The sequence below is a fragment of the Petromyzon marinus genome, chromosome 1 (assembly GCF_048934315.1).
Source record: "Petromyzon marinus isolate PM22_M1 ecotype Great Lakes invasive population chromosome 1, UKy_Petmar_22M1.pri1.0, whole genome shotgun sequence".
NCBI lineage: Eukaryota > Metazoa > Chordata > Hyperoartia > Petromyzontiformes > Petromyzontidae > Petromyzon > Petromyzon marinus.
The window spans coordinates 8,830,580-8,858,321 of NC_133667.1; the positions used below are offsets into that span (position 1 = coordinate 8,830,580).

At 44.3% G+C, this 27,742-nt stretch overlaps 1 protein-coding gene across 2 annotated transcripts; it reads left to right on the forward strand.

The window, feature by feature from the left end:
- The first annotated feature begins 5,676 nt into the window (after positions 1 to 5,676).
- LOC142912166 (dual specificity tyrosine-phosphorylation-regulated kinase 4-like) lies at positions 5,677 to 21,045 on the forward strand. Of its 2 annotated transcripts, XM_076060478.1 has the most exons (11): positions 5,677 to 6,432; positions 7,792 to 7,928; positions 8,519 to 8,659; positions 10,133 to 10,265; positions 10,739 to 10,820; positions 14,896 to 15,065; positions 15,565 to 15,625; positions 16,868 to 16,985; positions 17,733 to 18,248; positions 19,814 to 20,031; positions 20,371 to 21,045. In XM_076060478.1, the coding sequence occupies exons 1-10, from the start codon at positions 6,268 to 6,270 to the stop codon at positions 20,010 to 20,012; spliced, it is 1,722 nt and encodes a 573-aa protein (XP_075916593.1). In that variant the 5' UTR covers positions 5,677 to 6,267; the 3' UTR covers positions 20,013 to 20,031; positions 20,371 to 21,045. The 2 variants fall into 2 exon arrangements, with proteins under 2 accessions (XP_075916593.1, XP_075916582.1); XM_076060467.1 differs by having other exon boundaries at positions 19,814 to 21,045.
- The last annotated feature ends 6,697 nt before the right edge of the window (positions 21,046 to 27,742 follow it).

A 27,742-nucleotide genomic window follows, 5' to 3' on the forward strand; every position in this document is an offset into this window, starting at 1 on the left:
ATACAAAAAAAACTAAAATATAAACTACATCAATATAATCAATATACTCTACAATAATCTGAGTTTGCATATCAGCAGAGGACTTTAGCATATTGACGTTAAGAAACGTAAAATTGTAATGTATAATAATTTATTGTTAGTAGTAGGGTAGTTGCAGTTTATATTAAAGTTTTTTTTTATCGGTTCACTATATGGTAGTCATTATATAGTGTAGTGTATACCCAGTTACTTAATGTGAATAGCTCAGCTTATTGGAAAGTTGTGCTTGTTTCTCTCTATCTCCCCCCTCCTCCGTTCCGAGCATAGATGGACTCGTCCATCTGAATAACTGCCAAATCGCTCTCCGTGGTGCTAACGTTAAAAAAACGCCATTTTTTTCAAATTTTCTTGCTGTGGTTTTCACACCTGATGATGATTGCTTGTGTTACAGACGAAACGTGATAATTGTATTGTTTTATATTTGTATTATTTTATTGTTTCCCTTCTACGTGGTGACTTTACCAAAAAAAACACAAGAATATGAATTCCTGCAGTCACGAAAGCTTTAAATCAAAATTTATTGATGTAGTTTATATTTTAGTTATTCTTTTTTATCAGTTTACTCTATGGTAGGCATTAGTCATTATATAGTGTAGCGTATACCCAGTTACTTAATGTTAACAGATCAGCTTATTGGAGAGTATATTGAGTATATTGAATATATTGATGTAGTTTATATTTTTTTTCACATCGGTTTATTGTATGGGAGTAGGGTATGTGTAGTTCTTTAGAAACTCCCCGTTTAATTTTCCACATAATGCACGAGCTTTATACGCGGTGGTTTGGGCTGTTGCAATTCTTTATTATTAAAATCTCTCTCTTTATTACTGCTAATCCTACATAATCCACTAGCATAATATGACTTTGAGACCCCCCACCGCCTACACATTCCACAAGGAGTGACTAACCCCATATCGGCATTTGCCATCAATATGCTAAATTCCTCTGTTGATATGTAAACTTCTTTGTCAAGGTGCTCTGCTCCTTCCACCCAGCTTAAAATACGCTGCCAAGCTTAGCAGTGTTCATTAGTACGCTGTCTTTCCGACAGCTCTGTTTCTTCACCTGAGGACGGCTGCTTGCGTTGTGGCCGAAACGTCGTGATAATTGTATTATATGTTGTATTTTTATTATTTTATTATTTCCCTTCTACGTGACTTTACCGAAAGAACCAAGAATATGAATCCCTGCAGTCACGAAAGCTTTAAATCGTAATGAAACACGTTCGTTCCAAAATGTGTATTCCTATCATATATAGCATGTGCCCGCATATGTGTTATGTGCACGTGGAAGTACATAATTTATATACACTACATCATGTACATAATATTAAACGATACTATATACACATACTATTATGTTTGATCTCAATCTATGGGACTCACAAGGTAAGTGATTTTGATTTAAAGCTTTCGTGACTGCAGTTATTCATATTCTTAGTTTTTTCGGTAAAGTCACGTTGAAGAGAAACAACAAAATAATAAAATATATATATAAAACAATAAAATTGTTTATTTTTTGTAATTTTTATTGTTTTATATATATTTTATTATTTTGTTGTTTCTCTTCAACGTGACTTTACCGAAAAAACTAAGAATAAGGTAAGTGATGTTGATTTTGAAGATGGTACAATGCTGTTTGTCTTGAAAGTGTTGATTGTAGTGGTGATGGTGGTGACGGTTATAGCAGTGATAGTGACGGTAAAAACATAGATGATTGCAGTGGAATGATAATAATAGTGGTCGTGTTAGTAGAGGTAGTGACTATGCACGCAATATATTACATGTAATACACATGCACATTAATCATATTTAATACACTCAAAAACAATTGCAGGTGCACGTACAACAATGTAATTACAGTATACATACGATGGTGGTGTGTGTGGGGGGGTGTATAGGCATATTAAAATAATTTAGCACGTATTTATCCGTGTGTTTATTTTAATACGTGTAATATACACACGCATCATCATAATATGTAACCGCATTTGTATTATATACACATGCAAGCACGTATAATAGACAGATCATATAGTTATCATACACGTGTACATTCATTGTACTGTTATCTAGCGATCTAATGGGTGGATTAAGATTTACTTAAACCAAGGTGGGAACCCACGAGTCCCCATGTGAATGGACACGAGGCATTCAGTGACGTCTCAAGAAGCCGATGATTATTACCAGAAGGCCACGTGACTCCACGAGAGAGGAAACGGATGCCGTGACGTCACCTCTGACGTCATTAGCCTGGCGCGTCATTCTTCGTTGAACTTTGGCGGAGGGAGCACGCGGCTCGCGCTCCAGCGCCCCCTAGGTCTTGGCTCTGTCCCATCGTGTGTCTGGGAGTTTCTCGACGAGGGATTTATCCAAGGTAAGCGATGACGTTGTTTGTCTCGACCCTGTTGATTGTAGTGGTGATGGTGGTGTTGAAACGGCTCTATGCCGAGTGTTGTAAGTGGCGGTAATGTGAATATGGTAAATTATAAGTGTGGTGTTCGTGGTGGAGGTGACGGTTTAATTATTTGTGGAGGTGGTGATGGCGATATTCGTGATTGTGTTAGCGATGGCAATGGAACTTGTGGTGTTGTTAGAATTGTTAGATGCTGTTGGTGATTACAGTGATAGTGTTGGTTGTAACATAGATGATCGTGTAGGAAATGATGGACAGGTCAACGGCAGTGGCGATACTGCTGATGATAGTCGTGATGACAGTAGTGCTGTTTACGAATGGCAATGGAGATCATAGCGATGACAGTGATAGTAATCGTGGTAGTACAGGTAGTGACTATATATGCTCAAAATACATTATATGTAATACACATGCACATTAATCATACTTAATACACTCAAAAATATTTCAGGTGAACGTACTACAATGTAATTACAGTATACATATGATTGTGGTGTGGGGGGGGGGTTGAATGTATAGGCATATTAATATAATTTAACACATCATTGTGTTTAACACATCATTGTGTTTATTTTAATACGTGTAATAGACACACATGCATCATCATAATATGTACTCGCATTTATATTATATACACATGCAAGCACGTATAATAGGCACAACTACATCATATAGATATCACACATGCGTACATTCATTGTACTGCGATGTAATTATCAAATGGGTGGATTAAGATTCACTTAAACTCGCGAGACCTCCGCGTCCCGAGGCCAGAAGCCCACGTGACTACTCTCCACGCTGATAAAAAAAAACCGGATGCCGTGACGTTGTCACTGACGTCACTAGCCTGGCGGCGCCATTCTTCGCTTGACAACGTGGAGGCAGCACGCGGCTCGCGGTACAGCGCCCCCCCAAGAAACTTGCTCTGCCACTTGTGACTGTTGAGAGGCGCTGTCCCATCGACTGTGTGTGTGCGGGAGTTTCTCGACGAGGGATTTATCCAACGTAAGTGATGATGATGTTGTTGAAGATGGTACAATTCTGTTTGTCTTGATCCGTATTGATCGTAATGGTGATGGTGGTGTGGAAGCTGCTCTATGATCGTGTCGAGTGTTGTAAGTGATGGTAATGTGAAGTTAATTATGAGTGTTGGTGTTGGTGGCAGAGGTGATGGTTTAATTGCTTGTGGAGGTCGTGATAGTGATAACGCTTGTGATGGTGGTAGTGTTGGTGGTGACAGTGATGAAATACAGGAGACCCTTGAATATTGCGGGGGTTATGGTCTTGAAAAGTGCCGTGAAAGCCAAAACCGCGATATTAAATAACGAAGCCTGACCTAAATAATAGCGTTTGGGGCTGTTCATAAATGACGTCACGCACCTGGGGGGGGGGGGGGGGGGTCAGACATTTGTGACGATGTGTGACGAGGGGGGGGGGGTTGAGAAATGTGACGTCACATCAAAATGCGTAACTTTAAATAAATATAGCCAAACGTTCTATTCTTAGCTCTTTCGGTAAAGTCACGTTGAAGGGAAACAATAAAATAATAAAAAAATATATAAAACAATAAAAATTCTCACGACGTTTCGACCATAACACAAACGTGACTTTACCGAAAGAGCTAAGAATATGAATTACTGCAGTCACGAAAGCTTTAAATCAAAATTTAACACGTTCTATTCTTAGCTCTTTCGGTAAAGTCACTTTGAAGGGAAACAATAAAATAATAAAATATATATAACATTAAAAATTCTCACGACGTGTCGACCATAACGCGAACAGTCATCATCAGGTGTGAAAAACCAACGGCAAGAAACATTTGAAAGAAGTGGTGGTTCGCATTTATTTATTTTAAAACGGTGTTTGTATTTTGATTTAAAGCTTTCGTGACTGTAGTAATTCATATTCTTAGCTCTTTCCGTAAAGTCACGTTGAAGGGAAACAATAAAATAATAAAATATATAAAACAAGTTATGACGACCGTTTGTGTTATGGTCGAAACGTCGTGAGAATTTATATTGTTTTGTATATATTTTATTATTTTATTGTTTCCCTTCAACGTGAATTTACCGAAAGAGCAAAAAATGTGGTGTTTGTATTTATTTATTAAAACCGTTAGCACCACGGGCAGCGATTTGGCAGTTTATTTAGAAGGACGAGTCCATCTATGTTCTGAAAAGAGGAGGGGGGAGACGAAAAATTAATGTATGCTGTCTGAAAGCCACCGTAAGCGTTAACAATCAATTAAGACCTGAAATGGTTTTATCAAATCCTTCCAATGATTTCTAAGCCAGAATCCATCTTCTCGGTTGAAATTATCTCTGTGCTTATGTGGATAGCCTCATAAATGTCTCCTACAACATCAGAATGCAGCGTCACATTAAATACGCACTACATTGACAATAGTTTAAAGCGATTTGAAGCACGTTTTTTTTGGGGGGGGGGGGCAGAGCTTTGTGACGTCATATTTGAGGGGGGGGTCTGACTTTGTGTGACGAAGTTGGGGGGGGGGGTCAAAAATCGTCCAAAATCGCGTGACGTCATTTATGGACGGCCCCTTAAGGCTCCATTGGGGTCTTTGTCTATGTCCGCGAGATGATTGCACTTCAAAGGTTAAGGTGCCATTGACTGTCCGGTGTCCCTCGCCCACTCCACACCATGGTATCAGCCAACAGTACGGACTCGTACAGTATACCCGCAAAGGGCAAAAACTCACTCCCGCGATAGCTAAATTGGTATACTAAGACGTTACACGCTCGATAGCGTCGAAACCGCGAACGATAAACCCAACGATATTCAAGGGTCTTCCGCATGTCTGTGAATCCGTGTTTGTATCTCTCTGTCCACGTATCTGCGTGTCTTTGGGTGTGTTTACATATACATGGGGAGTTGGTTTAGGGTAGCGCCTTGGCACAATAAACCCAGCGACGCGAGTTCAATTTCTGCCCACGGCCACCACTAATGACGACGTGCACATACACCGACACGGTGGCTAGGAGATGTTCACAACCTCGCCTGGTGTACAGGAGGTTGGTGGGTTTGATCCCAACCCGGACGCATGTCTCCGATTATTTTTTGCCTCCACATTTAGAAACGTGCGTTTCGAGAATTTGGCTGCCGTAAATTTGCACGTGATGCGCTACTTCGCTGAGCTATCATTCGTGACCAGGTCGCTTCTGAAAAAGGGCGCTGTAGCTCAGCGGGTCTTACGGAGTAAAATAAAAACAACAACAAAAATGTGTCTCTGTAATGTTTCGTGATTGGCAGGCGATCATGGCGCCTGGAGTCATCTCATCGAAGGCAGGGAAAAGCTTCACACCACAAGGTTCCACACCACTCGATTCTGCATCTTTGAGCCACGTGATATACCGCCAGGCTCTTTAATAAGACAATGGCACACTCACTCGAGCAGAGTGCACGTGGCCAGAGTCAAACCCTGAACGGTCCTACGCGTTTAAATAGACCACGCACATTTGAAGTCATGCATAAGTCCTTAGTTGCTTTGTGATTCTATGAATGTCCACATGATAAGCCACTTTGTAGAGTTGTAATTTTTGGCCAGATACTGAAAAATGTTAATAGCTCAATGGGCTTTAGCTGGTAAGTTAAAGAAAATAGTTTAAACTTGATTTGTATATTTTTTTAAGTGATGTGCATAGCTTTCCTATACTTTGCCCTCCTATCATGCTTTTGTGTTGTCCTCCGGGACATCTGTTAAAAAGAGCTTTATAGCTCATCAGATTCCTTCAGTAAAAATAAATATTACGATTCTGTTACATATATGAATGTGTTCATTCATTAACGCATGTGTGTATGTGTGTGGGTGCAGAAATCTTGGATAGATTCCGAAAGAAGATGACTTCTTTTGAACGCATAGAAATCCAGGCGTTCCAAAATATTTTTTATTTTAAGACTAGCGGTGTAAGAAATGGCCGTAAAAATAATGGCTACGACGACGAAAATAACGACTACATTCCGGTGAGTCTCCAATATGGTCCATGTTCATTCCAACAAGTCCACATCCCACTGCAAACCCAAACAACCCAGGCAATTGTCTTTCGCATGGCTATTGTATTTGCAGAGAAACAAATACCATTTTACATTCAGGTGGCAGTCAAGCCAGTTAACAGCATCAGGAGTAGCGGAGTATATCGCTGTGATGTCTCCTTTTGTATTTGTGGATCGGGCATTGCATCGTTATATGTTGTGCAGTTTGTTCTGGATGACCACAAGCGCACACTACTGGAGAGTTTTTAATTTTCCATTTGTGCATCAGGTATCCGCGTCTGCCATGGTTTGTGCGGATGCAATTTAGGGTGGACTATGAGCTTCATGGAAGATTTAACTCAGGGATCCTCTGTGTGGTCTGATGGTGTTGTTTGTAATTAGCAGTGAAACATCGTATCAAGTTAAATTTTTATTTAAAGCTTTCGTGACTGCAGGGATCCATATTCTTGGTTCTTTCGGTAAAGTCAAAACGTAGAAGAGAAACAATAAAATAATAAAAATATAAAACAATAAAATTCTCACGACGTTTCGACTGCAACACAAGCAATCATCATCAGGTGTGAAAACCACAGCAAGAAAATTTGAAAAAAGTGCTAACGTAAAAAAAAACCCGCCACTTTTTAAAATTTTCTTGCTGTGGTTTTCACACCTGATGATGATTGCTTGTGTTGCAGTCGAAACGTCGTGAGAATTTTATTGTTTTATATTTTTATTATTTTATTGTTTCCCTTCTACGTGGTGACTTTACCGAAAGAACCAAGAATATAAACATCGTACCAAGTTGTTCAATGTTGTGGATTGCTTTCGAAAACATGCTAGTGCACTGAAGCATCAATTTGGCTGTATTAGGGTATTAGGAGTGTGACACACATTGGCATTTTACACACGTGTCGATATAACCCAAAATTCAATCATGAATCATAATGGTTCAAAGCCTATGTGTTAAATTTGTAAAAAGATCCTCATTAAGGTGCATACTTGATAACAATTGTTCGTATGGAGTTGTTGGCTTCAGCTGGATACCGATGAACACACACAATTAATGTCGTTCTGCCAATCTCTGAGCGAATACTTATACGCACATGAGATGAGAGACCGTCTATGACACATTTTACATAGCATGATCAAGTGGTGTCCAGTGTGGGCTATGAGGCATCTGGCAAATACATCACAAGCATCACAGACATTGTTCTATCGGTTTCGATACAAAACATTTTAAAAAACAATAACTAAATGGGCACTGATTGAGCGACGCTTTAAGACTGAGTAATGATTGATGACTGAATAAGGGCGCATTGAATAATGAAATCTTCTGTTATTTTGTCGCAGAAAAAGAACGACCACCTGGCGTACCGTTACCAGATACTAAAGGTACTTGGCAGAGGGCGTTTTGGCCAGGTGCTGCTTTGCTTGGACCACAAGACCAAAGAAAAAGTGGCCTTGAAAATGCTGCAGCACTGCATACGGTGAGATTGCACGATGGAAATAGCCACATTTATATCTGGATATGTGCCTAGAACACAACTTGTGAGATTCTAGATTTGATTCTAGATTTGAAGCTTGCGTGACTGCAAGGATCCATACTCTTTGGTTCTATTGGGTAAAGTCACGTAGGTAAAAAATAAAACAACAAAAAAACAACAAAAATCACGACGTTTCGGCCACAGTACAAGCGGCCTTCATCAGGTGAAGGGACCAGACTGTCTCGAAGATCAAACAAAAACTTTTGAGATGATTAACAAGTGTTACTTTCCATGAAAGCAGAACAAATCGGGATTAGAGCATATAGCCTTGTCTTCGGGGGCTCTGCTGGTGGTGTCATCCTAGTTTTTGTACATCCTCATGCCTCTTAAGCGTGCAATAACAAGAGTGTGGCGAGATGGGTTCACGGTTTCTCTCCATAACAAAGAAGAGGTCAGAAAAAGGTGGACCATTGCCAAAAAAGGTTTCGTCAGTGTTACTAATGAATTTGTTGAGTTGTTTTTTTTACCTTGTGCGCTACTGCCAATGCAGTATCACATTTTATTCTTGTTGATTATTTTTTTTTCTCCCACAGCACCTGGCAAACGGACGTGGAAAAAGAGCCGGAAATAATTCTGGCCCTGGATTCCACGGATCTAGAAAACAACCACATCATCAGACTCCACGAATCCTTCATGTTCAGGGGACATTTTACGATGGTCTTGGAGTTTGTCGGGTGAGAAGAAATCGCATCTCTGCAACGCCATCACATTAGTCTATTCGCACAGGATTCTCTGTTTTTTTACGTGGCGTACAAGGTTATTGAGATGTTGGCATGCATATTCTTAGCTCTTTCGGTAAAGTCACGTTGAAGGGAAACAATATTGTTTTATATATTTTATTATTTTATTGTTTCCCTTCAACGTGACTTTACCGAAAGAGCTAAGAATATGAATTACTGCAGTCACGAAAGCTTTACATCAAAATGTTAGCATGCATTAACAATTTATTTTAAGGCTATATCGGTACTTTTTTAACATGTAAAAAAAAATACACTCGTGGCTTTTTAAATACGCACATTAGAATTACATTATGCATTTACGCTGGAGTAATGCGATGAGCTATAACGTTCTTTGTCACTGATATATCCAGTAGGGGCGGGTAAGAACGTTACAACAACAAACAATACAAAAACATGCAAGTATTGCAAAGTGCCATGAATGTAATAAAAAATCACCCAAACACATACAAATGAAACGAAACCATCCCCATTCTACCAGGCAAAGCCTACTGAAGTATTAACTTTTTTTTTCAGAAGCAACCTGGCCACAAATTATCACACAACAAAGTGGCTTATCATTTGGGAATTTATCACAGCAAAATAATATAAATAATCTCAATTAATATTCTTGGTTCTTTCGGTAAAGTCACGTAGAAGGGAAACAATAAAATAATAAAAATATATTTTTATAAACAAAAAATATAAAATATATTTTTATTATTTTATTGTTGCCCTTCTACGTGACTTTACCAAAAGAACCAAGAAACAATAAAATAATAAAAATATATTCTTTATAAATGTGTTTTTATTATTTTATTGTTTCCCTTCTACGTGGTGACTTTACCGAAATAACCAAGAATATTAATCCCTGCAGTCACGAAAGCTTTAAATCAACATTTAATCTCAATTCATGTTTCTAAATGTGGAGGTAAAAAACCAGAGGAGCCAGAAGAAAATGTCCACGCGACCACGAGGGGAGACAAACTTTCAAACTCCAAATATAAATATTATACACAACTGTTTACAATTGCTCCCTGGGCCTTACTGGATACATTTGAGCTGAGTGGCACAATTGTGCAAAAAACCCCAGCCAATTAACATGAGATGTTTGCATAATGATTGCAAATAAAATAAACTGCGAACTGACATAAGCTGCACATGAAGCTGATAGCTACCACAAGGCCCTATCCCGCCCGTCAGCAGGATTCATGCACCATGTGGAACAGCAAACCGTCGCAAGGGGCTCCATTATATTTATCTGAACCCAATGAGCAGGTCATGTTTAATCATCATTCCCCTGGCAGAGTTGAGAATTGCCTTTTTTTTACGTGAGCAGAAGCCTTAACCGCATTGAAGCAATCCAAAGCATTGATCACGTGGAAAATACCTACAGTGACCATTCACGATGTCCTGTTTTTTTTGTTGTAGTCAAGACCTGAGAAAGCAGCTCAGGATTGCCAAGCACTTTCCCCTTTCAAGAGTCAGGCTCTACACTCAGGCCATGCTGAAGGCTCTTGTCAAGCTCAAGCAGGAGTCCATCTTGCACGGGGACCTGAAGCCGGTGAGTGAACGCAAAATATCCGAAATGCATCATTCATTCAGTCCTTCTGTGTTATTGCATTGAGCCAACTGGTTGTCAGGACGAACTCTCGCGACTCACAAAATAGAAGTCAAAGACCACGCGACTCTTTGTTGCGCTACTCTTAAAATGCATGCTATTTACTAATTCAGAAATGCACTAAATATTTGGCTGAGGCTTGCTTAAACGCAGGGCATTGCGTATCTCTGCTTTCTTGAGAGCGAACAGCATATTATTTGCTAAATATTCGAATTCACATTCATAATAATTGTGACAACACTCATGCAGCTATAATTACAAATGTCAACATGAACTACACATTTTTAAGGAATAAATGAATGAGTGAACGACCTTCAACCGATATGCAAATTGTAGTGTTACCTTGCGTCCTGTATGCTTCAAAGTTGTACACATCAAGCACCTCTGACAAGAGCCACAACTTCTTTTCCTTCCAGGAAAACATCCTTGTCAAAAACCATAAAACCGGCAACATCAGAATCACTGATTTTGGCGTCAGTGCCAAAGTTACAAGGTCATGTAAGTGATTTCCCCTGTGTCTGGGTGTGTCTGTGGAGTTAATAGTGTAGGGCAGGGGTCGGGAACCTATGGCTCGCGAGCCAGATGTGGCTCTTTTGATGATTGCATATGGCTCGCAGATAAAACAAAATATTCTCACTTGTTTTAATCCATCCATCGATTTTTCACTGCGCATGTCCTGTTCAGGGCTGCAGGAGCAATTGTCCATTATTTTAATTGGATGATACTGGCCTACGTTTGCCGTTGCTGGGTAAAACAGGTAAACGCCCCCTTTTGAATCAGTCTGAGACTGCGTCTGCTCGGTCATTAGCTCAAAGCTAACCCTTCGACGAAGAAGATGGCGAAAAGAAAAAAAGACGACGAGTATCGTACATTTCAGGACGAATGGACCGAAGAATTCGCCTTTGTGGAGAGAGCGGGTTCTGCGGTGTGTCTAATTTGTAATGACAAAATTACATCGTTGAAACGGTCGAATGTAAAGCGGCACTTCGACACGCGCCACGCTACCTTTGCATCAAAATACCCTGCGGGAGACAGCAGAAAGAAAGCGTGCCAAGAGCTGAGCAGGGTGCAAGCTAGCCAGCAGCAACTCCGCGTATGGACCCGGCAAAGTGACTATAATTCGGCTAGCTTTGCTGGTTCTTTAGCAATAGTGAGGAACGGAAAACCATTCACAGATGGCGAGTATGCTAAAACGTTCATGCTGGATGTAGCCAATGAACTTTTTGATGATCTTCCAAACAAAGACAAGATAATCAAACGGATACAAGACATGCCTCTGTCGGCAAGAACTGTTCATGATCGTACCATCGTGATGGCAAACAAAGTGGAGGAAACGCAAGTGAAGGACATAAATGCAGCGCCGTTCTTTTCTCTGGCTTTGGATGAGTCAACAGACGTGAGCCATTTGTCGCAGTTCAGCGTGATTGCAAGATATGCTGTTGGTGACACACTGCGCGAAGAAAGTCTTGCTGTTCTGCCATTAAAAGGGTCCACAAGAGGTGAGGATTTATTCAAGTCTTTCATGGAGTTTGCTCAAGAAAAAAGTCTACCTATGGATAAACTTCTCTCAGTGTGTACTGATGGTGCTCCGTGTATGGTGGGGAAAAACAAAGGATTTGTGGCGCTTCTCCGTGAACATGAAAATAGACCCATCCTAAGTTTCCATTCCATTATACACCAGGAGGCACTTTGTGCTCAGATGTGTGACAGGCAGTTTGGCGAAGTGATGTCGCTGATCATTCGTGTGATCAACTTTATTGTTGCCCGAGCCTTAAATGATCGCCAGTTTAAAACACTGCTGGATGAAGTTGTAAATAACTATCCTGGTCTGCTTTTGCACAGCAATGTGCGTTGGTTGTCAAGAGGGAAGGTGCTTAGCCGTTTTGCGGCTTGCCTGAACGAAATCCGGACTTTCCTTGAAATGAAAGGCGTCGGGCATCCTGAGCTAGCCGACACCGAGTGGCTCCTCAAGTTTTACTATCTCGTAGATCTGACTGAACATCTGAACCAGCTCAACGTGAAAATGCAAGGCATTGGAAATACAGTGTTATCCCTTCAACAAGCTGTATTTGCTTTTGAAAACAAGCTGGAGCTTTTCATCACGGATCTTGAAACAGGTCGTTTACTACATTTTGAAAAACTGAGCCAATTTAAAGATGCATGCACAGCAAGTGAGCCCATTCAAAACCTTGATCTCCACCAGCTAGCTGGCTGCACATCCAGTCTCCTACAGTCCTTCAAAGCACGCTTTGGAGAATTTCGTGAGCACACTCGTCTTTTTAAGTTCATCACCCATCCAAACGAGTGTTCACTGAACACAGCCGACCTGAATTACATCCCTGGTGTCTCCGTCAGAGATTTTGAAGCAGAAGTGGCTGACCTGAAGGCCTCAGACATGTGGGTGAATAAGTTCAAGTCACTGAATGAAGATTTGGAAAGAATCACACGACAGAAAGCGGAGTTGGCGAGCAAGCACATGTGGACAGAAATGAAAAAACTCCAACCCGAAGACCAGCTGATTCTCAAAACTTGGAACGCGCTTCCTGTCACATACCACACACTGCAGCGTGTGAGTATTGCTGTATTGACCATGTTTGGATCTACGTATGCATGTGAGCAGTCATTCTCACATCTTAAAAACATCAAGTCCAACCTACGATCACGTTTAACTGATGAAAGCCTCAACGCTTGCATGAAGCTTAACCTCACCAAGTACCAACCCGACTACAAAGTACCAACCCGACTACAAAGACATCAGCAAATCCATGCAGCACCAGAAGTCGCATTAATGGTGAGTGTTATAACAACATTATTTAAAAGAATAAATTCAGAGGCTTATTATACTGACATTTAGTTGAATTCACTTTTAAAATATATTATATGGCTCTCACTGAAATAAATTTCCAAATTTTTTGCTTTCATGGCTCTCTTAGTCAAAAAGGTTCCCGACCCCTGGTGTAGGGAGAGGTCGTGTCGTGGTTAGATCGCTGCGCTATGAACCTGACGTATGGAGTTCGATTCCCGTGGTGCTGGCCACCCGTCCTTTTCGTGCCATTCCGGCCTTCATTGGTGCTCGCTGACAGCACTTGCCCCAACAGTCTGTTACAGGCTATACGGGGGATCTTTGTCTTTGTGGGGAGTGGAAGGGTAGTGGCTAGCGTGCTGTGCTTCAAACCCGGCATACGGGGTTCAATTCTCGCTCACGACCAACACCAGTGACGATTGCCTGATCCGGTCCTGGGCGTCCTCTAGGTCGACTCAGCCTCAAATTAGTACCTCTTGCAGTTTGTAAACATCGCCACTGGGTAGACAAAGGCGGCTGGACATGATGCTGGCCACCCTCTCTCCTGTGTTGCCGTGCCGGCTTGAATAAGTGCTCGTTAGCAGCACTTGCCCCGACAGCCTGTTAAGGCTATACGGGGCATATTTGTCTTTGGAGTAGTGGAATAGTGATTAGGACTCTACTACACTACACTCCCTGTAAAACATTTTCAATTCACAACCCTGCAAAACACTGAATTGGCATGTTTTGTTTATTTGACAAACCTTACGAATTTGCTGTTTGGAGGTGGCGGGTTTAACGACACATTTATATTTACACGATGTAACCCCAAAAAAGCCTATTTTGCACTGGCAGTTGGTATTTAAACAGGGCCAGGGTCTGCCGCATCGAAACGTAGCCTAAAAGAGCATAAGTGGGTGGAAATGTAGCTGTCACGCGTGCATTTGTAGGTCCTCACTTAACCTAGCGAGACAAAGCATCTCAAAGAGTGGCATTCATGTATTGGCGGCTCTGAGACAATGGGGGAAATTCCACTTCCCCATGGTGCAACCACTTTATACCACTTATTCAGGTGTTTAACTTTATCGCCTCCTAATCAGGATTTCAACTTACAACTTTGCAATCTGTGAGTCGAGCGCTCTATCGCGGCACCACTTGACCGGTAAATAGAATTGAATGAACGTGTGTGCATTAAAACACTTCGACGACAACACTGGACTTGTGTCTTCTTCTTTATTATTATTATTTATTTCTTTGACGGCTAGGACAGCTCTGCGTTCCTTCCCACGTAAGCGCCGCTCACTCCGCCTTTTACGCGGTGTGAGTTGTTGCTGTCCCGCGCACGGCTCGCTCCCCGCTCCCCGCTGGAAGACGGCGCGCGAAGAGGCGGCCCCGGGACCGCCTCGGGACCGCCGACGTTCCGGAGGCGCGAGACGTCGCCCCGCTTCCAGACTGCCCACACTGACCCCGAGCCTCTTCCTGCTTCCGCCTTATAACCCCTCTCCCGCGTCACCAAGCCCCACCTCTAGCCACGCCCCCCTCCCCCCCCCACCTTACGAACCCTCCAGATGGTTCCCCACGAGCACCCTTGAGCTCCGTCTATGAACTATGGCCCAGATGATCCCATCCACCTGATTGGCTAATGGCTGAAGCGGCGGAGCCTATCCCACCGATGGGCGACCGTCGGGGTGTACTCTCGTATTGCACTTTGTATGTGGAACGTCTTTCATGGCCCACATAGCCAGCCATGCCCTGTGCTTAAATGCGCCGATATGTGCGTGTGGTGAGCAGTTACCGGACCCTGTGGAACATGGCCATACATGGCGCCTGAGACGCTCCTGCTGCCTTTCGTGACATGCGCAGCAGACATGTGGTCCCTGGGCTGCGTGATTGTAGAGATTCTCCTCGGCTGCAGACTCTTCATCGGCAACTACAAGGATTTCCTTGGCCGAGCCATCAAGGTGCCTGAAACAGGAAATTCTAAGCGCATTCGTTATGAATTAGTTGCAATGCAGGGCATAGCTTATATCCTCTAATTCGTTAATAATGGCATACAGAATGTTACGGACTTAAATGTACGATTCATGGAATTCCATGGAGCTGTCTTCATCCTCTGGACTCATGCCTTGGTTAAAAAAAACGGTGCCCGGATGCCAATACATATATGTAGAATATACATATGTAGAATGGACGTCTTCATGTGAATAGCTACCATTGGGGGTTTACATTGGGGGTTTACTGACCATGCCAGACAGACTGCCACTGTGACAGACCCATGTTATGAAGGCGATATTTGTTGATTTTCATATAATTCATATTTAAATATTAAGATAAGCAAAAGCACGTGCAGTAATTGTGCAAAATACATTCAATTCATACTGTAGATGTTAAAAGTTATACTGCATGTAAACTGTGCTCGCAGTCAAATTAGCTCATGAATGCAATCTCAAATGTTCGCAGATCTTGGGTCTCCCACCAATGTCAATGATCTTGACAGATTTCAACTGGACCATTACCATGGGTGAGTCGAGTGAACGCTGGTTGCTATTTTTTGACGTCACATTTCTCAGACGAGCGTCCCTGTAATGTACTCGTCATCACCATCATCACCACGATCCACGGGTACATAGCCCGTAGGTGTCCACTGCATGTTTTGGCATGTCTCCACTTTCCTCTGTCTCGTGCCAATATTCTCAAGCAGTGGCCACATCAATCTAGATTTGAAGTTTTCGCGACTGCAGGGACGCATGCTTTTGGTTCTTTCGGTAAAGTCACGTAGGTGTGGAAAAAAGAAATACAAAAATATTAATTAATTGATTAAATCACGACGTTTAGATTGCAACACAAGCAATCGTCATCAGGCGTGACAACCACAGCAATAAATATGTTTTTACTGAAGTGGGAGAGAAGCCAGAGTTAGGGCAGTTAAATAACTCAGAGAGGGGGGGGGGCGAATGGGGAGAGAGAAAGAACCAAATGAATATAGTGGCTACATCTTTTTGACACCAATCACTGATGCCATCGTCAAGCCATTCTTGAGCAGGTCTTCTTCATTTTTTCCAGTTCCGTTAATTTTTCCCGAAAAAAACACTTTTATTTTTTGTTACTTATTTGTGTCTCCATCCTACTACTACACGTGTGTGTGTGGACAAATAGTGCCATTTCATTCTCATCACTGCCTGCATCATCACGTTAATTGTTTTACGTGCAACCTTCTGTCTTTGCTTCTACGTTGGTCAGGGGCGGAGCCAGGATTTTGACTTTGAGGGGGGCTCACTTCAGTATTCTGAGATATCCAGCGTTTATGTTTTCCAATGGGCGCCACAAATTTATACAACTAATTTTATTGGATTTGAACGCGGAGTTTATTAATAGGTGGGAGCCGTTGATGTGGCTAATAAGTTCGATAAGTTCAAAAGGCTGCCGCTTAAGCAGCCTGCAGGGCAGCACAAGGTGGCAGCCTGCAGGGCAGCACAAGGGGGCAGCCTGCAGCATTTTGCAGCAGCCGGATATCCGGTTATCCCTATTATTGACTTTCCCAAAATTTCAGGGGGGGCTGAGCCCCCCCCAGCCCCCCCTGTGACTCTGCCCCTGACGTTGGTCACTCTTTGGGTCAAGCTTCGATGCAGCAGTAATCCTGGAGCAATACATTTCGAGCGTACAATATCTGACCTCCGTCAGTCTTTGCACTCTCGTAAATCGTCCACAACAGTTTACGTCCAACGCTTGCTTCTTTTTTTTCCTCTCTCCCTCACAAACACAGACAAGAATGGGTGCCCAATTGTCAACGGCAAGGTCATTGTCCCGAGCAGTTTACCCCTGGAGTCGCTGCTGGATACTTATGACAAGGAGTTACTCAACTTCCTTCGCGGCTGCCTTGAGTAAGAGCCCCAACTCCATGAAACTTTACTATCACCTGTTGCGCACTTTGTCATATCAGAGCAACGTTTCTCGCTTTTGTACATTTCTTAAAATTAATTAGCCTAATTATCGTGAAGCCATTGGAGCTGTGCACTTTGAAATGTTGATTTAAAACCCATTTCTTTAGAATTGCCTTCGTGTTTAGATTGTTGTCCGTCCCCCACACCTCCCGATTAGCGCGGTTGGCTGCGTACGGTTCTAAAGAAGTCCGACATGAAGTTTGTTCTCCTATAACACGTGTTTTCACAACGCGAATTGGATATTACGTGACGGATGTATTTGGGAATGCTTTATTTTTACAACGCCGATGCGAATTGGATATAACGCGACTGAGTGAACCGAGATACGTCACGCTAATAGGAATCAGTGGTTGTACGGCTGCCTCGGCGTAGCGTCACGAAAGGCGGGATGCTGCTGGATGCTTCTAAATGCTGCCCACACGCCTCGGTCGTTGTTCAGCCTGCGTACGCATCTAATGCGTTATCGCGGACTTTGCTTTCACCTACATTATTTATAGCAGCGCGATTTGTTTCCATAATACGGTGTTCTTCAGGAACGCAGCTGCCGCGTTATTGGAGAACACACTGTACACGCATGCTACGGAGGATACGGTTGGCAATTCATTGGGTGTGCCTCAACCCCCTCCTCATGAGCAGAATAAATGTGGACAACGGGGCCCTGACGATCCCCCGCGTGCATGTTGGCAGGTGGGACCCCGCACTCCGGCTCACACCTGAGCAGGCCTTGGAGCACGACTGGGTGAGGGGCAGCGAGAAGGCGCAGGGCAGCGCTGCAGTGCCAAGCGTCGACGTTCCACTTGGCCAGGCAGCGGCCCCACAGGCACTCAACGCGGACCCACAGGCACTCAACGCGGACCCACAGGCACTCAACGCGGACCCACAGGCACTCAACGCGGACCCACAGGCACTCAACGCGGACCCACAGGCACTCAACGCGGACCCACAGGCACTCAACGCGGACCCACAGGCACTCAACGCGGACCCACAGGCACTCAATGCGGACCCACAGGCACTCAACGCGGCCCCACAAGCACTCAACACGGACCCACAGACACTCAACGCGGACCCACAGGCACTCAACGCGGACCCAGCCCCAGCAGAGTCACAACTGTCGGACGACAACTCTCAGTCCCATGGGATCCCGGAATCCGTGCCTCCCGGGGGATGCAGTGTTGAAGAATTTGTGACTGTCAGGAGCCAACAGTGAGTCTCCGCATGCAAGCGCATGATTAAGGATGTTTTTGTTGGTTGTGCTATCGTTAAGCCACAACCAAGTGTGTACCTGTTTAAATGAGCATTAGGCAATTTTCACCTCCGTCATTAAGCCTAACCCACTGGTGGAATTCCACGTACAGTAAAACCTTGGATTGCGAGTAACTTGGTCTGCGAGTGTTTTGCAAGACGAGCAAAACTTTTTAAGTGAATATTAATTTGATAAACGAGCGAGGTCTTGCAATACGAGCAGTAGTACATATACGCTTTGTCTGCCAAGCGTCACGTGATCACAACTGATATACGAGCGCTTTGATATACGAGTGCTTTGGATTACAAGCACGTCTCTGGAACGAATTATGCTCGCAATCCAAGGTTTTACAGTACCTATATCTCCTTAAAACATCCACTGCTGATTTCCCACGAAGTGATAATACAGTCCATGATGTATGGGTAATACACGTACATCTTTCAGTCAAACTACCACCACCAAGATTAACATTCTGTATCAGAAAAGACAAAATATCTGTTTTCGAAATTATAAACATGAGGATTCTGTTTTTTAGGGGTCCTATATTGGTATAAGCTAACATTTTTATGAAAATTAACAACAATGTTACCTTCAGAATTATCCAGAGGATATTTCGGTAAATATTTCATCACCCCCATCCATTTTATTTATTATCATCAGCACGAACCATGGGCAGATAGCCTGTAGGTGTCCACTTCACATTTCACCACTTGTTTCAACTTTCCTCTGTCTCGTGCCAATATGCTCAAGCAGCGCATCTCTTTCTGGCACCAAAGCCATTCTCTGTTAGGTCTCTTTTCAGTTCCTTCCATTTTCCCAAACAACACGCTTTTGATTTGCCTGTTGCCTATGCTAAACGTGTCCAAATCGTGCCAGCTTCCTTCTCACCAATGCCTGCTTCACGAGGACTTCTTCCACGTGCAACCTTTTTTTCGTTACTTCGACGTTGGTCACTCTTTTTAGTCCACTTTGGGTGCCAGTATTCCTCATGTAGCAATACATCTCAAATGGCCAATATCTAATCCCTATCAGCCTTTTGTTTTATATTGTGGAAAAATATAAATCCCAAATTTTGAATGTGCTCCATCCAGCCCGTTGGTTCTCTCGTAAGTGCTCCACTCCCTGGTCCCTCCGTTTCATGCGGCATCTTGAGACACGACCGCAATTTTCTGCTGACGTGATTCCAAATTGTAAACTGCGACATTGGTCCTCCAACATAGATTGGCCCCTGTCCTGCGAATGTTCAGTTTTCACCACTGGCCCTGCTGCTCGTTTTCAGCGTGGAAATGCTTTGACCATCGAGTTGCATTGCACAGGGTGGCCCAGGTGTCTTGTGAACCCCAATTAGTTGAGCAGTAATTATTCATTTATGTCTTCACACCCATTGGTATGGCAAAACGATGAATCTTTGGTGATTAAATGGGGGGTCACGAGACACCTGGATCGCCCTGCAGTAGGCAAGCACACCTAGGAATGTGTGAAAGGCGGACGAGGCATGACGATCAAACGCGTGTCTCTCTTCCAGGCTGGTTCCCACTCTCTCTCCCAGCAAGAAAGATCACGGCAATGATGAGAAGGAGAAAGAAGTCACCGGCATTTCAAGAAGGATGTCAGGAAGGAGACGTGTGCGGGGATTTGCCGGCGTGCGAAAGATATTCCGGGCATTTTTCAGCTTCATCCGCAACTGCTGCTGCTGCGGCTGCAGCTGTGGTGTGGACGAATGAAGACTCCATCACAGAACCGGTTCGCACCTAGACAAAGATCTCCCATATTAGAATTAACAGATTGATGGGGGCAAGTGCTGTGAGAGAGCACCTATGAAGGCTGGCACGGCACGTCACAAGGTGGGTGGCCGCCACCACAATTATCATACATTTCATCGGGTGCTTGTATAAGGCTGAGTTGATCTAGGGGAGGCCCACGACCAGTTCACATAATCGTCACCAGTGTTGGCCGTGAGCGGGAATCAAGCTCGGGTCAGTGGGGTCAAAGCACAGGGCACACGAGCGACACACCTTGCTTCGTCTCGGGTGCTCTGGCCCTTGATAAACCTTGCCTCGCCTGGGTTTGTGCCCAATACAGGTGACGTCACTGGGGGATGACGTCAACCGGAGTGGAGGAGGCGGACACCTGACCCTGGACCCCAAGACGTGGCCATCCTGGAACCGCCTACCAGACCACCTCTACACACACCACGCACACACCCACCACGCACACACACCCCACACACACACACCACGCACACACACCCCACACCCACACACGTCCCACACGCCCCACGCACACCCTGCGCACACACCCCATGCACGCCCCACACGCACACACCCTGCGCACACCACGCACGCACACACCCCATGCACGCCCCACGCCCCACACGCCCCACACGCCCCACACACCCCACACACCCCGCGCACAAACTCCATGCACACGCCCCGCGCACACACCTCACACACTCCACACACCCCACACGCCCCATGCGCACGCCCCACACGCCCCGCGCACACGCCCCGCGCACACACCCCACACACACACCACACACCCACCTCACCCACACACACTACACTCACACTGTTGTATATATATAGGTGTTATTAAAATTGATTAAAATAATGAAAATTTAATGAAATTTTAAATCTTCATAATTTATCCGAAATTATGTTAATTAGTGTAAAATGCACATAAATTATGCTGATTCGAGAGATAATCGTATTAATTTATGCGAGTGGGCGTGGTTATGATAATGTAGGTCGATATGGAATATCAGGTCGAGCCTTGGTGACGAAGGTTGGTTATTAATTGGAACAACGCAATTAATCGTATGCAGTGGATTATGTGTGGTGATAGTGTGCTTATGATAGGTCCCCAGGATTCAGATCTCATACGCAGAACAATATTACGCAGAATTTCAGGAAGAATCACACAAACTTCTGCTTTAATCAATTTTATTTTCTAGCTAACTTTAATTTTTGGATAACATGAAAACTCAATCTCGGGATTTTTGAATTTCAACACAGCGTTAATATGATACCATCACGATTGCGTTGTTTCACTTTGATAACGGCACCTGTGGTTAATTCCCGACGCGTAACGCAATCGATTGGTTGTTGAGAGAGATTAAAACATGCAACTATTCTATCAAAACCTTAACCTTATAATATGTAAATTCGTGTTTAAACATTGCCCACACAGTACCACATCCATTCATAGACCTTCAAGTCAATTCTTATCACGTTAACAGAAGGACGATTCGTTATTATGCAACTCAATGATAGCAGTATTTTTCATTATGAATAGATTTTTAATGCACCACCTTGGAGTGGCAACCCTTCTTGATTATCCCGATATGCGTATCGTGTGTCTTCTTTATCACTGGTTCAATTCTTTGCGTAAAGCAGACGCCGAGGTTAGCATCTCTGGTGTCCAAAATGTGTTTCCTGTGTGTTGCGGCGTGATGGGGGAGTGAGGGGGAGAGTGTGGGGGAGGGGTTGCATACGAACGGCTTCTCACAGTTTCTGTCCACCGCTGGCTGGATGAGTCAGCACGACGCTCGCCGTCGTCGCGCCGATGGGTGTTGAGTTCGGGGCCGCTGCCCTCTCAGCCCTGGTGACGCGAAGTTGCGCGCTGTGGCACGCTGGTGGCACGCTGTTGGCACGCGCTGGTGCTGATGCTGGTGCTGATGGCACGCTGTTGGCGCGCACTCCCTCTCCTTGAAGATGTGCGAACGCGCCCGTACTGGTTCGCTGACAGCAGTTTCTCTCCACTGCTGGCTGAGCTGCTGCACGCTCTTGCTTGGCGTTGCTGGCCGCGCTCTTTCTCCTTAAAGATGCGCGAACGCGCCCGTGCTGGTTCACTGACAGCAGGTTTCCTCCACTGCTGTATGACTCACTTTTGTTGATACATCGCGACTCAGCGATCCTCGCTACTCAGCGATGCTCGGAGCCAGCCGCTCCATGCGACTGCTCGTCCTGTGGACGTCTTGAATCGCTGATCTGTCTTGACTGACTTAACTGAACTTTTTGAAAATGCGCTGACCGTTATATTCAAAGACATTCTTCTCTCTGTGCAGTGAAGGGGGGGGGGTCTGTGTGTGTTCGTGTGTGTGGCAATTATGACATGGTTCTGTTCGGGTCTTCCTCAAGCCATAAACCATCAAGGAAACAGACGCTTCGATTCATCTAGAAGGCGTCTGTCTGTCGACGCTGTTCATCCAGAGAGAGGGGCGTGTTCCCCCCCCCCCCTTTTCGTACACGTTTCCGACGCACAAAGAAATGGTTAAGATTTTTCAAGTTTAACATTTCACATCACAGTTGGTATCTTATCATACGCAGTTATGATCCTACTTGCGATTCATAGTATTTGATTTATTTCCAAGTGAAGATGTTCTCTCGAGTATATATTCTTATCACGTGCTGCGGGGAGAGACAAAGGTGGTCGGGGTTTCTATCTCTCTATACTTTGAGTTGACATCGCTCAAATATCATTTCGACTCCACATTCTACCAGCCTAATCCACCCCGTTACCTTGGCTCTTACTTAGTTTATTAATTTTCGTCACTTTGTGTGTCTTATCATATATAAATGTGTGGCGGTTTATTTAACTTAAAGCTCGCTCGCTCTTTTGCTGCCCGTGTGCAGGGTGGGGTGGGGCCACTATTAAGTCCCGTGTGTGGCAAATGGTTCCTGCGATAACGATCTGTTTGCCCTGGCGTGAAATTCCTCTCTCGCGCTCTGCGGGAGAGACAAAGGTGGTTGGGAGTACCTATCTCTTTATACTTTCGACTTTATATTTCTCAAATACCATTTGGTCCCATGTTCGCCAAGACTCGTGTTTGTAACTACGTCCTCCCGACACCCCTCTCGGTTTACCGAGGTTTGCATTGTTATGATGGAATTATTAAGAAGAAAAATAATTTTCATCCTGAGTTTTAAGAGGTCCGTTTCTTGATTGTTGGAATCCATATGCCTTGGTTCTGTAAGGTTCTATCATGGAATGTCGTGTAAGGTCAACACATTATTCTTAATTTTATGTGTGACTGATGTGTAGCCACTTCTTTAACTTAAAAACGTGTTCGCTGGCTGTTGTGTGTGTTTTCTCATTAATCCGTCTGGCTAGCTCCAGATGGCCCCTTGTGATAAGGTGTGGTTCCTGCTTCTCCGCGCTGCGAGAGAGACATAGGTGGTCGGGGTTGCTTGGGATATTGTTTAAACTCTTTCGCAAGTTTGCCCGTTGTCTCATTCCTTGTTGAAAAAGTTTGATGCGGCTCTGTATTTTGTCTCCAAGCTTTGTTTTAACAGTAAAAGTATTAAAGGTGAAAATCATTTGATCGCGAATTAATTATTGGATAAGGATTCACTGATGTGTCTCGTGGCCTGTTCTTAATTGGAGTGAGCGCGAGGACGCTAACTTAACTTATTCTTGTCATTGCATTTTAAATTTTAACCGTTGTTTTAATGGCAAAGGAAAAAAATATATGGTTTAACCCGTGGGCGTTCTCGTTTCTGGATTGCGGAGGGCTTCCCTCTGCGTGACCTCCCTTAGGGCACATCAAACTCTTGTTCATCTGGAGATCTTCGCAGATAGCTCCTAACATCCTCGCCTCGAGAGTTTTATTATTTCTTTATTTATTAATGGCCTGTTTATGATCGACATCTGGTTTTTCGTGTGCCTGGCTTACGGGTTTTCGTTTGTTAAAAAAAAAATTGATATATAACGGAAAATATTATTATTAATATACATTTTGGAAAAGGCTCATATACAACAACACACCACCTGCACACACCCCACACACACACCACACAACCACCTCACCCACACACACTACACTCACACACCACCTGCACACACACACACAGACACCTCGGCTTGCCCTTAGGTCAACTGGAACTCACAAACCGAACCTCTCCGCCTGGGTTTTCATCCCGGCAACCTATCGCGTGACCTGGCCACGGGTTTCCTATGCGAGAGAGAGAATTGGCAACGTTGGTTGTTAGATGGAAGCCCCCGGGCCCCGTGATAAAGCATGGGCCTGAGTTCGACGATTACGACAATAAAAACCGTTAAAATGTTATCCGAGTGCGGTGTTTGACATTGTGTGCGTGGCGAGTCGCTTGGGGAGGTGTACGCTACAGTGGACATAACCATGGCAGGCAGAGGCCATGCGCTGCGTTAATTTCCCCTGGCATTAAGTCGCCGGCACGGCTGGTGAGGAAAACTCTTCAACCTCGCCGTGGATCTTGTGGCGGAGCAGAGGGACAGGAGGCTGGGAGCACGTGGTATGTGGCCCTTAGAGCAAGTGGTGTGGTGAACCGTAATGTGTGAAGGCCGTTTTACAGTTCCTCTTTAATGAAGCTAATACATTCGATGTCTGCAACATGAATTGCTTTCATCACTCCATCTTCTCGGTGGATGTACTCTCTCAGCCACATTCCATTCAGTAGACGACAGTCATTTCTGTTCCATAAAGTGATTTGCCAGATTTTAATTACCTAATGTAAACTCACAGGTGTACGTCCTGAAAGAGTTGTTATATCATTAGCAAAAACCACGAAAACATGATGCATTCTAAAAACATGGCAGGAGGCAATAGCCATTGCCATCACCAAACCAGGCAAGCCAATCAACGACCCAGGAAGCTAGAGACCAATATCACTCCTGTGCATGACCTATAACCTCCTGGAACGCATCATCCACTGGAGAGTCAGTGATTCGGCCTGGGATGCAGTTGCTGTGACCAAGCTTTTGGCCTTTGCGACACACATCGAGGCCGCATCCCAGAAGAAATCAGCGCAGGCCTTTGTGAACTTGTCATCAGCTTTATGACACCGTCTGAATTAACGGCTTCATGTTAAAGCTCGCAAGGACCATTCCCGACCTCGAAACAATATGCCTAATGAGAACTATGACAAGAAATAGGCGACCATGTCTTTATATGGGCAACAAATCCAGGTCACCTCGGATCCCCAACAATGGATTTCCACAAGGTTCAGTACTCGCGCAAATGCACTTCAACGTCTACATGAGCGACATGGAAAACCCACCGGGTCACACAAATTTGTATGCGTGGATGACCCTGCCCTAGCAATGCAACCAGTCAATTTTAGCAACATCGAATCCAGTCTGAACAAAGAGCTGAACACCATGGGGGAATCTTCTTTGGTTCTTTCGGTAAAATCACGTAGAATGAGAATAAAATAATAAAATAAAACAATAAAATTATCACGACCTTTCGGCCACAACACAAGTGGCCTTCTTCAGGTGAAAGGAACAAACCTGTCGGGACGACAGAGCTTCAATGAACGTTGTTAATATTTGTGCGTCTTTTAAGCTGGTTGAGAGAAGTGAGGCACCTTGACAAAGGGGTTTACATATCAAACAGGAGGATTTAGCATTGAAACAGTTGATGGATTAGCTTGTGACTGGTCACAGAAATAGCTGTGTTAAAGTCAAAGCCTACACATCCACAGAGGCACCTCGTACATGGACGCCAAAGGGGCTGCAATAACTCAACTATCATAAAGTAAATATTCCATGGGGGAATATTTCTGGATATGGAGGCTCAAGCCAAATTCCCCACAAAACTGGTCACTACATTTTGACTTAAAACTTTCGTTCCTGCAGGAATTCATATTCTTGGTTCTTTCGGTAAAGTAATTAGTCACTATGCCATCTTGATAACAGAAGCGCGCAGCACACTCTGAAAGTGACTTTCTTCGGGAACACCGTGCGACACGACCCCATTGCAACGGAATCTCAGAGTGAAGCTGGACCATAAGCTAACCATATGGTCCAGCTTCACGTAATACTGTGCACCAGCATAGACGAGAAGTAGTCACAATCGACTTGTTGATGTCCAACTGAACACATCAATGTAGTGTATCACTGGGAGCCTCAAGTCGACCCCCAACACCCTGGGCTGACTGCGCTGTCACAAATATCTCCCCCACCCACCCGCCACGATGCTGCAAACCCTCCGGGAAGTCCTGCAAATCGAGGGATTACAGTCGCCTTCCCATTCGTCAGGAAATCAATAAACGTCGCTTGAAGTCACGAAAGCTATTTTGGACCCATGCGCTTAACCTTCAGCAATGCGAGTTCAACCCCGATGAAGCTTGGAGAGCTGAATGGAGTTAAAAAGATCTCATAAACGAACACCTTGTTAAAGACTAAACGCCAAATATCTCTGGGTTTGATCTTCTCCGAAGCTCACGGATCTACCCTAAACCGTATCATCACAAACTATGGCAGATGCGGATACCTGATGCACAAATTTAAAACTATCTAGTGTGCGACTGTGGTCATTAAAACAGACCATACAACATTTAAAGATGCAATGCCATCTCCACGAACTCCTGACGTGGTTATCTGCACTTGACCACCTGAATGTGAAATTGTAGTTGTTGCTCTGTCATCTACATCAGCCATACGAAAGAGCAGCAGCATCAGCCATGTTGGACAAAGTCCTCGCCAAGGGTGTGGTCTCTCTCACGATCCTCAGCTGCATTCTACTTCATTATATTGTTATCTGTCGAATGCAGGGCATCAGGCAGGCTGATGTATCTACGCAGAGTTTTGGGTGTTAGTCCTTTGCAGGCATTAATGGGTTTCTCCAGGCACTCTCATTTTAACACTGGATTGTCAGGATGAAAAATCGAGAACGTTTCTTCTTTTTTAATGAAAGGTACAGGTTCTTATTGCGTATGGCATTATGTTAAGGTGCTAGATGTCAATGACGTGGTCTGCTAACTTAACATGAGGGCTTCAGCCGAGAGTTTGTTGTAGTTTTGCTATTCCTCTCCATGGAAGGAGCACATAATACAGTTGATTATCACGTGATGTATAGTTTGGGTTGGATTTCTGCATTCATACGACTGTGTCTTGTCTTTCATTTCCATTTATACTGGTGTAGTGTTCGATTTCACTCGGATAACTTCTGTCTTTCTTCGAACACCGCTTTATTTACAACTCTCAGCATGTCCTCCACATTCCACAGTATCCTGGTCGCCACGGCTCGCTCACCGTGCTTCACTCGACTCGCTCGCCACCTTTGTCTCTCCACTCCCCCACGATTACTTCGCTTACTCCGCCGCTAACTTCTTCGTCTCTGTTCACCGCTATCACCGTCACTATGCTCTCTCCACTGCTAAGTGCTTCGTCTCTGTTCACCGCTATCACCGTCACTATGCACTCTCCACTGCTAAGTGCTTCGTCTCTGTTCACCGCTATCACCATCACTACGCTCTCTCCACTGCTGGCTATTCTCTATGCTCTCTCCACTGCTGGCTATTCTATTCTTCGCACACAGCGTCGTCGCACACAGCGTCTTCGCACACAGCGACTTCACCCTTCAACTCTTAACTCCAACTCCTCAACTTCAACAACCTTCTCCAAGCTCTCCAAGCTCCAACTCTCCCTCTCCAATTGCCGACCCCCCAATTTATCCCCGCTCTCATTACGC